Source organism: Lepidochelys olivacea, assembly GCF_965140295.1.
Source record: "Lepidochelys olivacea isolate rLepOli2 genome assembly, chromosome: 10".
Taxonomy (NCBI): domain Eukaryota; kingdom Metazoa; phylum Chordata; order Testudines; family Cheloniidae; genus Lepidochelys; species Lepidochelys olivacea.
The window spans coordinates 8,292,616-8,307,727 of record NC_140420.1 but is presented as its reverse complement, the minus strand read 5'-3'; the positions used below and the strand labels follow the sequence as shown (position 1 = coordinate 8,307,727).

The following is a 15,112-nucleotide window of genomic DNA, read 5'->3' as shown; positions in this document are numbered from 1 at the left end:
CTATCACCTGCAGCAAAATGCCAAAGTACAGACCCTCCTGCCTCAATGCCAGCACTGGGTGTGTAGTCCAGGCCAGGTCCCCTGATGGGGCCAGGTTTGTACTTCAGCTGCCTCTGTACTGAGAGCTCACGGTGGATGAGCTCATGTTTTCTATTTATTTCTCTGCTTCAGCTCCCTGGCCCTTGGCTGCTCTCGGAGGTCTTCCCCCAGGCCTCCATGGAATCCCGATTGCTGTCACAGTTGTCCTCTGTTAGCTGGTCTCTTCCTCTCCTCTTAGGTTTCATGGAGGAAGGCTGTGTCATGCCGCTCCAGCACCCCACTTATCCCTTTGCAGGAGCTCTCAGTGCCCTGAGAATGATCCTCTTGTCTCTCTTCTAACTCTGTTCCATCAGAGCTGGTGTAATGCTTCCCCCTACTACCTCCCACCCCGCTGCTCTCCACAACAGCCTTTCTTTCTTGAAGGCAGTGAGGTATTGAGCTTGTGTATTTCTGTCCACTCTTATGCCATGTCCTAGTATGTGAAGGTAATTGCCCAGAAAACACTGCTGCATGCCACTCAGGGGGTTGGGCTTTGGAGGGTGGCACAGAGGTTAATACCCACAATTCAACAGCATCACTCGTACTCCATTCAAGCCAGGCCCCCCAGCAGTAAGATCAGTTGGGGCACTTTGCTCTTAGATCAGCTGAATAAGGGCTCCATCCTGCGTGGTGCTGAGCACCTCCCCGTCACCGAGAATGGGAGTCCAGGACGTTGTCCAGATTGGCCCTTGAAGGGTTTAGTAGGAATAATTAGACACAGCAAGACCAATTAATAAACCTCTCCTACCCTTCATCTTGCAAATCTCTCCACGTTCCTTAAGCAGCCCTTGTCTCTGCTTGAATTGAGCACAGAGGTCGTTTTGGGTTTCCACTCCATGGCGTGTCTGAACTGGAAGGCAGCATTGTAACAAAGGGCCAGCACCCACGGGGCTGAGACTAGCAACTGATCAAACAAGAATCTTCTCCTTCCTCACCCCAGACCTTCCCCCAAATCTTTAGAAAGGAGCATGGAATCTATTTATGATGTAACTTCCACTTTCCAGACAGCCCTTTGCCCTGCTGGGTCCTAGACAGAAGCAGCTGCCACCCCAGAACTCTCTCCCTCAGACTTCCAGTTCCTGCTCTTTGATGCTGGCGGCTCAGCTGGGTTGGACAGCTCAGAGGAGCATCTGAATTCCTGAGCGCTTCTTTGAAGTCAGCATCTGAGTTGGCACTGTCCTAGAGTTGAGTGCATTTGGCCTAGGTCTGCGTCTGTCCCAAAGCTTTGAGGGATGTCTGTAAGGAATTCAACAAGCACTGTTTGAGACTGTCCCATACCTCTGTCTGCTCCTTAAATGTACTATCCGGCTGACAGGGGGACAGTGCCCAGCTCGAAGGCCAGATGTGACCTGTTGAGTGCTAGCCCTTGGGACTATCAGCTGTCATAGGAACATAGGAAAGTGGATCAGATATGAGTACCCTCTAGTCCAGTGTGTCTTAACAGTGGCCAGCTTCAGAGGGAAGGTGTGAAAACCCTGCATAGCAGCACGAGAGCAATGTTGCTTAACGGCGGGCTCCTGCCACGGGGGAACTCAGACCACGTCTGGCTTCTCTGAACCTTTCCCTAAGGGGACGAGCACAGGGCCTGTATTTGGGTTGGAGGTGCCTCTTAAAATTTTTATTCTAAAAAATGTATGGAAATGTGCAGCCCATAGGCTCAGGCCAGCTGCCTGCATGGCCTCTTTATACTGGAACATTTGTGGGCCCTGTGTCATGGATCCACAGGACTGGTGCTATGACCCCAGCTTTGGAGCAGTCTCAAGGAGCACCCCTTCAGTGAGCCAGACCCCCTAGGGGTCTCACTCTTCCTTCTGGGCAAGCCACATGGCTTCACCGCCTCCTTAGGCTGGGCCTCTGGTCCTTCAGCCCTCCTGCTTCACACCGTGAGCTCCATTCAGTGAGTCCAACTGAGGCAGACCCCTGAGGGAAACTTGTACAATCTTAGGAGCAATGCACCTCCGCCGTCCGCATCTGTAGCAACACTCAGCCGGCGTTGTCAGACAGTTTGTCACCTGGAACACAGCATAGGAAGACCTTGTTAGCACAGAGAAAAGAAATACTTGTGGCTTAGAGACTAACAAATTTATTAGAGCATAAGCTTTCGTGGGCTACAGCCCACTTCATATATGTCTATGCATCCGATGGAGTGAGCTGTAGCCCACGAAAGCTTGTGCTCTAATAAATTTGTTAGTCTCTAAGGTGCCACAAGTACTCCTGTTCTTTTTGCGGATACAGACTACAGACTAACACGGCTGCTACTCTGAAAAGAGAAAAGAAAGTTACAGTGTAGTCCATCCTGGTCAGCACACAGCCCAAAGCCTTGTCCCTCTGACCTCCCTTTGCCTCAGTCCAGATGTATCCCCAGCCGACTGCTTCCTGCAGCCAAATTAACTTCCACCTCACACTCCTCCCCCTGTTGTTCCTGAACTGGGGAGATGTGGCTTAGTGGGCTGTGGAGAGGAAGGGAAATCCATATCTCTGTGGGTCATTGGTTGCTAGGTGTCCATGTACGGGCAATTGGATTTGCCATTGTCTTTTCAAGAGCTCCATTAATATGGGGCCCAAGTCCCAGACAGCTAGGTGCCTGTGCTTTATGCTGCCCAGAGAGCAAACAGACCTCCCCTCCCCCCAAAACTAGGTAACTCTGCAGCACATAGGGGACATTGAGGCACACGCAGGCTTCATAAAAATATTACAAAAGATTCCCACTTAGTCACATCCTGTACGGTATTCTGCTCTACAGAAGAGCAAACCAGTTGCTGTGCAGCAGATGCTTAAAGCTGGGTCACTGGGTGATGCAGGCGAAACCTCAAAGCCAGGAAGCTAAGTGAGGAAACTGGGAGCTTTCCATCATAATCAAGGGCTGGAATGGAAGGCAGGAAACTCCATGTGTATCTGTTGCTACAGAGATTTTGTTTGCCAGAACAGCTCCGGCAGGATAGCGTTAAGCACCAGCCAGAGTGGGACTTTTTATCTTTACCTTCACGCATTCCTCACCAACTCTACCCGCTTCCCCATCTGCTTTCCTCCTTGTGTCAAATACAAAGCAGCCACAGCTTCCAATTCTCTTTCTCCTTCTCCCCAAAGCAGCCTGGAAATGAACTGATCCCAACCTCACGCTCCGGCCATGCAGCACCGGAGTGGTTCAAGCCACCATGCCAGAAGCTGTCACCACAAACTCAGTGCAGCTTGTTAAAGGGGATGGAGAGACGGTTACCAGAAAAGAAAGGGCTTCTATTGAACTTGGCTGCCTGTCAGGCCTCTCTCCTTCTGCAGGAAAAGAGCCTTTTGAAAACAAAAAATACCCCTAATCCAGCAGCAAATATTGTCTGCAGCAGCACTGGCTGCTGTGATCACTTTCATGATCTGTTTTCCTTTTACCTGCAAACACTTCTAGGTGGCTGGGAAACATCATTGATTTTTAAGCCGGAGGGGACCACTGTGATGATCTAGTCTAGCCTCCTGCATAGCACAGGCCATAGGAATTTAGCTCTGGTCTTCTCACACCAGCTGCTGCTGGCCTTGGAGTAAAGTGGCATGAGCCCTTCCATGGAAAACTGATTTCAGCTCTTGTTCTCATGGCTTGATCTAATTGTAAAAATGTGAAAATTCTCATCTCCGCTCTTCCCTAGCCAGAAACCATATCAAGTCAGGGGTCAGTGCATGGCACTGTTAAATATAGTGTTTTTTCTTAGCATGTGAGCACTTTTTTAATCTTGGAAGGAAATGCAGGCAAGTGGCTAGTTTTCTGCTGTTTTTCTGTGGGGGTGACGAGCAGCAAGGGTCCTTGCTCTCTGCTTTAATGTCTCTAACTGGAGTCAGTTCTTGGTGCAGAATTGCTCCCTGGAAACGAGGACATTGGTATTTGGGCAGAGATCCCTGAAAGAAGGGATTGGGCTCCGTGCTATTTGTTGTCACCACTGTTCCAGGACTTCTGTTTCTGTGCTGCGCTGATTTCAGCTCCCACTGAAAGCTGGTCTCCAAGGCCCAGGCATCTACTACAACTCAGCAAAGGGGTGACAGTATAATACAAAATTTAAACAGCTAAAGAAATGGAAAGAAGCCACCTTGCCTACTTGCCTGGGCAGTGCTGCTTTGCTCAGCTGTGTCCTTCTCAATCTCTCTCTCTCTCTGGATATATATGTGTGTACCTATTCATTAATACACATAGATGGACTAAAGTTTCAAAGGAGATTAGTAACTTTGGGTGCCCAGTTGGAGACATCTTAAAGGACCTTCAGAAGATGGTTAAATATTCACTCTCCGAAAATAACCCATTAAAATATCTCCGGGGAGGTATCTAAAAATTGAGGCACTTGCTAGTCATCCTTGAAAATGTGGGCATATGCGTGTATGGTTGTATTTATAATATATTCGTGTGAGAGCAGAGACCAGATTCTTTTCTATATTTAAAATCACCAGAGCATCTAAGGGCCTGAGCCTACAAACACACATATTTCTTCTTAATAACACACACAATCCTGTTGACTTCAGTGGGATAACTCTCAGCAGCAAGCACTGTGCTTGGGGAGCCAGTGAGTTATAGGTTTACAGCCCATTGTGCCTAATACAATAGTTAAGATTCACCTTGATTTGCCCATCCTGTGTCAAGTGGTCAAGAGACATTGTGAAGGGCTGTCACAATTTTTTTAAATCTTATTTCTGGCTGTGGTTAATTTATCATTGGTTTGTTCTGATAAGTACTCAGGGACTCTAAGAAAAATTCTAAAAAATTCCCTAATTAATAGAATTGAACTTTACGCCAGTTGTGAACGTCTCCATCCCTTCTCATGCATTAACCTGCTAAACTGTCCTTTCTTCATCACGAACTAAGTCAGTGGACTGGGCTTCCTGTTGCAAGGATATTGAGTAAAATGGCAGCTGTTGCTGATTTATGTTAGGGCCAGTCATACTTGGAGATGCATTTAAAATAACTGGTATTTCCTAAATTTAAATTGTGTTAAATATCTCTTCTCTTTTTAAAGTAAATGTCCATTTAGCCATCTCAGGCATTAAGGCATTCCATTTTTTCTTTATTTGTGGCTCGTTGCAAACCAGACCAGATAAATGATTTAATTCAGCTGTTGAACAATAGGGAATGAATTTCTCTAGGTTTAATTCTTTTTTGAAGCCATTGCACAAAAATGTTTTCTGATGTAAACAAACTCAGTTTATTGGCTGGCAAATGAAAGCAGAGGAGAGAGGCGTAGGGGTCACGGGACCTATGTTAAGGGCAGCGGGGGTTTAAGAGCCGGACTGTCAGTGGCAGGAGACTGAGGGAAATAAGTGTGTGTAAGTGTGTACACAGCGGGAAGGGGATTTGCTTTAGAGAGTGAGTGTTTGTGTGTGTGTGTGTGTGTGTGTACACATGGAAGGAAAGAGTTTGTTTCTTGGCTGGAGGCAGAAGGCTAGGGTAGGGATTGTGGGGGATATCAGATTTATTGATATAGGAGGGCAGAAGGCCTTGAAGTGAAAAACAAAATGGAAGACCTCTTGGCTCTATGTAGGATTGCTGTGACTGGGGCGATTCCAGTATACCTCCTAAATAACAGCTCCTCTGTTTCCAAAATGAAAGGCCCATGGACAGAATTTCCTGTCTAACTGCAAGTACTGAACTCAGTTCCCAGAGGTTAGGGAGGCTCCCGGGCCTCAGCTCAGGTGACGAGAGTAGCTTTGTTACCTCTTTCTTTTTAAGCTCTCGGGAGATTGTCCCCTTGCTCAGTGTTCAGTGCATGTTTTTAAACATGATCGTGAAAGGGGATGGAGCTGAGTGGGAAGGTTCTGGGCCCACACAGGGTCTATCTAATGGCAACTCCACAGAAACCATCTAAATGTTGAGGTCCTAGGCAGAATGCTGCCTTTACAGAAAAAAAGTTTTGCTTATGATGTAATGGGAGAAAAATCCATTTGAGAGACTGGCGCATGGAGGGGGTTCCAGAGTGACGCTGTCAGCCAGCAATGGGGCTGCATCAGAGGGCCAGAAATTCTTATTCCCTTTGTTGTAACTTTGAGCCATAAACGATAAATCAATCTGCTGACGTGGGCTGGGCCAGGTTATCAGGTGGACCAGGCAGAAGAGGGAGGGAACAACCGCAAGGTCAAGAAGCTAAGCTTCAGGTGTTAATAAACATCGCTTCACACCTCTTCAGCGCTCATTCAGTAATAACTGCGTCCCTGCTGTGCTTGTCAATACATCAGTCAAAGCCCTACACCCGCTGTGCTGCAGCGACAGCATGCAGGTGAGAAGGGCTCAGATGTGCCCCGCTGCTGACAGTCGGCCCAGCTGACTCGTGTGCTCGTGCACAATTTTGTGGTTGTGTGGATGCAAAATGGGAATTGACAGTCAGAAGCCCTTTCGAATACTGACTTAGCCCATATGCCACCAGCTGGGGGTTCTGTGGCTTGTTGGTAGAAATGGACAGCACCTTGCAAAAGTGAAGGTGAGGAGCTGCTGTTTAAAAATGGGTATAGGCCAGAGGAAAAAGGCATGTGACATTTCCACCTGCAGCCCTGTCTCCGGGCTCCCAGGCAGTAATGCTGGGAAGCCGCTAATCTCTCTCTCAGCAGGAAGTGCGGCTTGGGGCTGGTAGCCTGGCAGGAAATAGCTGGAAAACCAGGCTAGAGGGTGGGACTTGTATTAGCTGAAAAATAACCCCTGTTCTAACTGTAAAATATACTCAAGTGGGGGGATGGGTGCAACTCAGGTGTTCCTCCCACCCCCTTTAATGTATTATCTGCTTTCTAGTCACATAAAGCCCTTCTTTGTCTAAACCGGAGGAGCCCCGGAGGTAGACTGTGCTCGTTGTTTCTAGCCAGGGAATTTGTCAGGTAATAGTTGCCTTCTTGCAAATGGAACCTTGTTGAAATGTGACTCGGTGGGCTCTAGAAGTCCTGTCTCTAAGAAGGTCTTCTGGGCAGAAGTTCAATGCACATGGAGCCTTGGCTCAAGGCCATTCTCCACATCCACTGTTGATGGACTGGGCGAGGGCAGCTTTGCCAAATTGTAGGCACGTTTGTCTGAGAGCTCTCGCTCTTGGCCGTACTTCCCAAGATCCAGGGCCTGGCTGGGCTTCAAAGCCTCCCTTCTTGGCGAGGTTCACTTCTCTCTCAGGTGCTGACAGTTTGTGAAACGTTGCTTTGAGGGGAAAGCCACGCTCAAGGCCGAAGAATGCAGAGTTCGATGCGGCTTTCCACTTGAAGTGGTGTCCAGGGCCAGCTGTTCCCTGCCATCCCAATGGAAATGATTTGCAGCTGAAGTTGATCTTTCCGGTCCTCAGAAGATGAGAGAGAGAGAGAGAGAGAGAGAGAGGTGGCATGGGGGGTAGATGTGTACGTTTCTTGGGTGTGAGGATGCTTCAGAGTAAACGTTTGTGGTGGGGTCAAAGCAGGTAGCCCATATGTTAAATGTCACAGAATATAAATCCATCGATGGTTTTTAGAATGCGTGTTCAATGCCTTGGTTGGCCAGAATATCCCATCTCCACCTTCTGCCCCAGAGGTGGTTCCATTGCTGGATTTCTGTGTGTGTAGTTGTGATCCTCGGGGAAGAAAGTGTTTTTATAATAATAATCTTGTAAGATCCTCCACCAACAACGAGAGATCTTAGACATCTCCTGCCATGTAAGTGTTTATAATACCTATTGGGCTGTACTGAGGTTGTTCTGTGGCAACTGATAGCACTGACCTTTCACAAGCATTCTTGTCCTTGATTGGGTCAAAATGAAGTGAGTTTGCTAGGCCTCAGTAGCCCCTCAAGGAAGCTGATCCCCATAGATTAGAGAAAGATCACGCTGAAATAGAATCCATCTCAAATGCGTGTGCTGTGCTCATTGGTCTGGTGACAGCATGCTTCAGATGCACCAGACCTATAGCACGCCTACTTGGGAAAGGGCCAGCAGCAGGCATCACAGCCAGGCCTGGCGTGTGTTGGCCGAGCTTTAGGGCTCGGTTAATTCATGGTTTCATGAGCGCGAACTTTACACAAACGAACAGTTAAAAGCTCCGGTATTGTGCTGCGTCCTGTCTGCCGAGCTGGGAGGGGCAGTTCCTCCTGGAAAACAAAGCACAGCACAGCAAAGAGGCCCCTACCATGTATATCTGCCTCGTCTCAGGGTCAGTAGGCTTCCTTCATTTGTGAGCTTACCTTTGCTCTGGTTCTTTCTCCAGCTGGACGGAGAGGGAGATATGGGCCATTTTTGGATCCCTCCCTCGGAAGAGCATATTAAAGACATTTCCTTTTTCTTTGTAAGAGCGGTGCTTAGCTGCCTTGCTTAAGGAAGCCCTGAATTAGCCTGTCCCATTTGGGAGAAGCACTTAGACCTGCCAGCATTTGAAATATATAAATCAGATCATTCAGGGAAGGGAAATACACACACCCCTTTGTAAGTGTATTGAAATGCCATGTGGTCTAAGAGCTTGAGGTAACGTGGTCCATGTGTCTCTAGATAAGGACTTACCTGCCTATGGTAAATCGGGATGACTGGTGCTAGGACGTAGAGAACGTGCAGTGATACCGAGTGTCTTTCCTGTTCTCTTCAGGAACCTGGCCCCGCTAAGGTGGCTGTGACCAGTAGCAACATTCCTAATGCAGAGAAGGTCCCCACTACCAAGTCCACACTCTGGCAAGAAGAAATGAGGGGCAAAGATCAACTGGATGGGAGCAGTAGCATCAGCCCAGCCCAGAGCCCCATACAGAGCCAGGCCATGCTTGCCAGCTCCTTGAAGGAACCTATGTTGGAAAGTAAAGAAGGTAAGGACCAGAGGGATGCTGGCACTGGTTTCTGTTCTCCTCTAGCCTCATAGCATTCGATACCTGATTGTGGGGAACTTTCTTCTTCACCCTGAGGTTGTGCTGTGTAGTGACTGGAGCAGGGTCTGGGAGATGAAACTCCTATGGCTTGATGCTCAGAAACTGCTGAGTACCTGCAACTTCAGGAGGTCCATGGGAGCAGTGAGCAATGTCACTTCCTGGCTCTGCCACAGCCCCAAGAGATTGTTGGTCAAATCACCCCAAAAGCTTCTGTGCGTTAACTTACCCCTCTGAAAGGTGGATCTAATTAATACCTTACCTACCTCACAGGGATGTTGTGAAGCCTACTGTTTAAGTGCTTTGATATCCTTTGATGGAAGGTGCTTTCAAAGTGCAAAATGCTATTATTAATGGCCGATTAACCCCAAGTTGTTACTAGGACTGGAAGGTTTTCCTGCAGCAGTTTGAGTTTATTACACAGATGTCTTAACTGCAGTGGTGTGGCTCTCTTAATGGGACCTCGTCAAAAAGTTTGGTCTAAACTTGCTTTTATTTAAAAATATGAATTGAAATGGTTTCTTGTCTTTGTGTATTATGGTTTGTTTGTTTGGTTTTTTTTTACAAATGTAACAGTTCCCCTACTGGTTTGGAAACCCAACTACCTGTTAGTATCTAAGATCCCACAACTGCCGTAGAGAAACAGAAGGAAACTGCACTGTTGATGTTGAAAGTGATATTATTTACATTGAGGCAGTGCCTGGGTAGGCACAGTCATGGACTAGGGCTGATTTCATTGTCCTGAACTGTGTGAAGTGCAAAATAAGGAAGAAACTGACATAAGTAGTGAAAAGACAACTAGAATCCCCCCTCCCCATTTTTAATGTTTTAATCTAATGGGAATGGCTCAGCGCATTGTCAGCCTACAAAGATCTGAACACTTGCGGCATTCCCTAGGGTGGTACCTGGGGTGGGGAGGTGGGGGAGAGAAGGAGGAGATAACTGTAAATAATGGGATGAAATTAAGAAAGAGGGGAAATCTGGATAAAATACTGGAAGGCAGAGGCAAGGAGGATGGGATGACCTCACAGGTCTTTCCCACCTCTAACGGGTGCGATTCCAAGGCAAGGAAATTTCCTTTGAAATAAATGAGCTTTTGAACATTGATCGTCCCCCTTTATACTAGCCTCTGAGTGATTCCCAAACTTTTCACTATGGCAGCCCACCAACTGCATTTTGTCTTAATTTGCAACCCACCCAGGGTCCTAATGCATGGGGAGCAGGGAGGCAAAATCAGAGGTCAGCTTCCCTGCCCCATGAATGGGGCACCGACCACCCACAGCAGCCCTCTCAGCCCAGTTCCATGGGACAGGAGCACTCACTGCAGGATGAGTGTGGGGTGGGCTTGCTATCCAACCCCTCCCCTTTCCCCCCCGCCCTCTCGGTGGTCTCCCCTCTGGACTGGGCCCATGACTTATCAAGAGCTTTCCAGTGGGTTGCAGCCTACCCTTTGGGATATAGTGCCCTAATGGAGACAGAGAGGCACTTGCCTACAGTTGGTCCTGTTTTATTGCCAGGCACTGGGACGCTGCTTCCTCCTCCCAACCCTATATCAGGGCAGCTGTTTACATTTTGTCTCCTTTGATTAGTCCATGAAAGCCTCTGGAGTCTGCTGTATTGTTCTAAATGAAACAATAGAGGCCTGGACTTTCTTCCTGCTTTGTATTATGTGTTCCCCTTGGATAAATCGGGGGCGGAGGGGAAAGCTGAGTTTGTTGCATGTTCTGAAAGGCTAGCTAAAGCGATTGCTTTCCTCCTTGCTCTCTTGGGATTAGCTAATGGAAGAAGACTGCTCCCTTTGCGTCTCTCTGATTTAGCTGGTGTCAGCAAAGCCCTGTTTTTGATGAATCAATAGGCTTTTGCCCTTGACACCTTGGGATGTGGCGATTGGGCAAGAGGGGGAGAGAGAGAGAGAGAGAGAGAGTGTGTGTGTGTGTGTGTGTGTGTTACCTCCACAGATGCTGCTTTTCATTTACTTGTTTTTCGGTTGGAGAAAACAGTAACTTACCATCCAGCTTATGATCTTCAGAATGGATGGGAAAGTCGCTGCTGGATGTAGACCTCTCTGCTGCCTCTCCTTCTTCCCTGCACGTGTGTGTGTATCCATACACACCTACCAACCAACCAGCAAGTCAAGTCTGCCTGGAACAAACGATTTTCTCCACATTCCAAACTTACACATGGAGAATCTTCTAGAGGCCAACAATTCAGGAAGTGCAGTGGTGATTAGATGCAGACTGTTTTGGCCCTTGAAAACAAATGCTCGTGCACAATTTTGTGGTTGTGTGGATGCAAAATGGGAATTGTTCTTTGTGCCCTCTGTAGCAAGAAGCTTCAGTGTGGAGGGATTCCCCTTTCCTTAATGCCTTTGTCTGTGCTGGCATGGAGGCTGGTGGTCACTAATTCACTCTGGCAAAAGGATGCATACAGCTGTTTTTCATCTCACTCAAATGGAGGGCCTGACACCCGAATTGCAATGAGACCTTAATGCTCTCCTAGCTCCCCATTTTTTCTGGGGAGGAAGAAATGAAGAGCTGTTGATGGAGCCACGCTTCCTCCAGCTGTTAACACACCTTCCTCTCTCTTGTTCCCCTCTCCTGACCTTCTCCCTTTACTGGAATCAGACACCACCAAAGTTAATTTTACTTGTGATTAGGAAATGCATTGGTGTTTGCTGGCTGAACCTCTGAGCTTCCTTCTAATATATACAGGTACAACTTGTTGAGAAGCCTCCCCTGTATGTCTTAACAAAACACCCGCTCTTCCCTGTTCTTGTGTCCCTCCTCCAAGGCTCTGTGGAGACAGACTGGGTCAGATCATTGCGTGCTTGGACACAGAAATAAGGGGGGACTTTATTGGCCCTTCTGTAGTATGGCTGCTCCTGACCAGATGCGACAAGCTGGCTGGGCACCTGATAGCATTCTGCTAGCTTCATTCCCACCTGTTGCCGAAGTCTCTGTTGTCATTGTCCAGTTTTTCCCTCTGTAAATAAGTCAAAAGCACCCATCCCACCTTATGTCTATTGGAGCTTTGCATGTGGCACCTATAGTAGGCTGCTCAGTAATCCAAGTGTGAAATGCTGATGATTGGTGTGTCCTAGTCCACCTCCTAGCAGGTCAGTCTCCACATCACAAAAAACCTGTTCTTATCCTTACCCTTTCTGGCAGTTCTGGGCACAGAAACCAAAGATGCAATGGATCCTGAAACTGGACTTCCGGTTTCCCTCCAGAGGTGGGTCTTCCAGGTCAGGTTTGTGTCTGGGTCCATAGGCACTGTAATGCTGGAAAATCCTATGTGGATGTTTCCCGTTCTGTGGAGGCAAGGCAGTTTGTGTTAAAATCCCCTTTTATACAAATGGAGGGGAGGCAAAATCAAGTTTGGAACCAAGCGTAGTAACCTCCACCCAACTCCTTCCCCTTGTTTTCTGTTCCGTTTCTTAGATGAGAGCTCCATGAATGGCGACCGGATAGACTGTGGGCGGAAGGCACGTGTTGAGAGCGGTTACTTTTCCTTGGAGAAGACCAAGCAAGACTCGAAGTTGGAAGAGCAGCAGCTGCCACCTCCACCATCCCCTCCCAGCCCCAGCACCCCGAGCAACAGGTACAGTTACCCCAAATCACCCTTCCAGGAGCACAGCCACCCCTTTCCTTCCCCAGGTACCAGCTCAAACAACCGAATGGTTTCCAGCTACTCACTGAACTCCCTGGATTCAAAGAGTACTTACCCTACGTGCAAGGACTTCAGCAGCAAAGACGGGGGAAGGGGAGCTGAAAGAAAGAACCACTCCCTTTCCTTCAAAGCCAGTCGGCAGTACGCCACCCTGGCCGATGTTCCCAAGGCCATTAGGATCAGTAACCGGGAGGCCTTCCAGGTGGAGAGGAAACGGCTGGAGCAGAGGACCCGGGCCCGCAGCCCTGGAAGGGAAGAGGTGGCCCGGCTCTTTGGCAACGAGAGAAGGTAAGGGGCCAGTGGCTGTTCTGTTTCTTAACTCATTTGACCATGACCACATGGTGGTGCTTGCTCTGTTAGTAAATCAGCGGGTGCTGGGACTGACGGCCCTTCATAGCCCATTGTAGAGGAAATGATTTATTTGGACGATTATAGTCCTGAGCCCTCCTCTCTTAAACCAGGTACTTAACTGGTGATCGTTTCTCCTCCTTTGAATCTATTAAATGGACTGGGAGGGAATCCTGATTGTCATGCCACTTTTTATGGATCCGATGGTGTGGGGTCATCCATGCTTAACAGCTCTCTCTTGTCGCCCATCCCCAGCCGAAGATATTTGAGCGAACTCCCAGCTGCCCAAAGCGGGGGGCATTGAGCCAGTGAAAAGCAATGCCTCAAATTTGTACCCAGGCCATCTTTCTGAGTCTCTGTTATTTTCCAGGCTCCCCTTTACTCTCAATTTCATATACAGGTCATTCCTGTAGCCACCGGGAAGCGCTCCTGATGTGGGCATAGCTAGGATATCCACTCAATGTTAACCAGCAAAGGATGTGATCCCCACCAGTGCTGTGTTAGCACAGGTTACCGATGGTTCTCGGCAGATCCTTCTCTTGGGGTAGTAGGTTGGACCTTCCTCCAGTAAGCTGCCATGTGATGCTCCGTAGTACCTCCCTTCTCCTCCTCCACCCTACCTCAAGTGGCAGCTGGCGCCATTAATTAGAGTATTTCTATAAACTGTGTTGGGGCCATGTATGTTATGCAATCGTCTGATGAGCTCAGAGAGAGGTTTCAAAGTGTCACAGTGTTAATCTCGGAAAGAGGGGAGTTGGCTGCCACTGATGCAGAACTGAGTGGGTGGCAAAACAGCGTAGTGGAGAAGGCTTTGCGTCCTGTGCACATGCTCAGTTTTTCTGGGTTTAAGGAGGCCCAGTGGGGAGGAAGGATAGATTTAACTTGCTCTGAAAAAGCCCCATTTATGTGATGACTGTAGAGTAAGCCATGAGATAAGGGCACTGGGCTAGAGGGCTGATTGTCAGTCTGATTTGCTTGCACTTGGGTTCCTGCAGGCATGTTCGCTCAAGCACTTGTGGTTTGCTTTTCACATCCCCTGGAGGACTGTTTTCACACTGGCCCACAATTAATACAGGCATGAAGCTGCACTGCAAAGCACAGCCGCTGCTATTGCACAAGCAACACCGCTTTGCACTTGTGCGTGTTCCACTTCATTTAGATTTGCAACTGAACCATATTTGTGTCTAACCTGTGCTCACCCAAGCAGTGTGTAGCTTCGCTGCCTGGCTGCAATCTTGGGTGGAGGACGAGACTCAAAGACAGCAATATCTTGGCTTTCTCCTCCCACCTGAGGATATAGTCCTTTCTGTGTCTGGCAGAAAAGATGCCGTGCTTGCCTTCTGGGGACCCCATCCTGTTACACTGGGTGGAGAAAGAACAGTATTTCTTGGTTTGTGAATTGAGTGTGTAACATTGGCTCAAGTGTGTGTGGTCATGTCACCTGCTGGTGGCTGGCTTATAGCAGTGGCTCTCAACCTTTCCAGACTACTGTACCCCTTTAAGGAGTCTGATTTGTCTTGCGTACCCCCCAAGTTTCACTTCACTTAAACTACTTGCTTACAAAATCAGACATAAAACACAAAAGTGTCACAGCCACACTATTACTGCAAGACGTCTTACTTTCTCATTTTTACCATATAATTATAAAATACACTGATTAGAATATAAATACGATGCTTACATTTCCGTTATAATTTATCGAGCAGTATAAACAAGTCATTGTATGAAATTTTAGTTGGTACTGACTTCGTTAGTGCTTTTTGTGTAGCCTGTTGTAAAACTAGGCAAATAGCTAGATGATTTGGTGTACCCCCTGGAAGACCTCAGCGTACCCCCAGGGGTACATGTACCCCTGGTTGGCTTACAGAATATTAAAAGGTCTACCACTGCTGCCAGCTTAATAGTTCAGGTACTAGAGGCTTGTGTGTTCTTCTGGAGCTGGAACTCCTGAGTCCTAGCCCCAGTGTGATGCTGCATAGCTGAAAGCAGTGATGTGTGCGCAACTCCTGGATTCAATAGCTTTTTAGAGCGGTTACTTCTGAACAGTTAGTAGTGCCAGTTGGGGCGCTGGTGTGCAAATGTGTGTTCAAACTGGGGCATAGGGAGAGGGCATGGAATATCTGATGAGGGAGACAGGCATACAGATACCTGGGAAAAGAAGGATCTCAGAGCTTCTGCTAGATATTGTCCTTTTTTATTTCATCCCTGCTG

General features: G+C 48.0%; 1 protein-coding gene across 3 annotated transcripts in view; it reads left to right on the top strand.

Moving 5' to 3' along the window:
• The window catches only part of MPRIP (myosin phosphatase Rho interacting protein), a 170,738-nt gene that overhangs the window by 99,122 nt on the left and 56,504 nt on the right, over positions 1–15,112 (top strand). For 2 of the 3 annotated variants that reach the window (XM_084641400.1, XM_084641401.1), the window contains exons 6-7: positions 8,617–8,827; positions 12,325–12,484. In XM_084641400.1, the coding sequence (XP_084497526.1) occupies positions 8,617–8,827; positions 12,325–12,484 (371 nt within the window). Of the gene's footprint in view, positions 1–8,616; positions 8,828–12,324; positions 12,842–15,112 lie in introns of all 3 variants that reach the window. The other variant, XM_084641399.1, reaches the window with a different exon arrangement.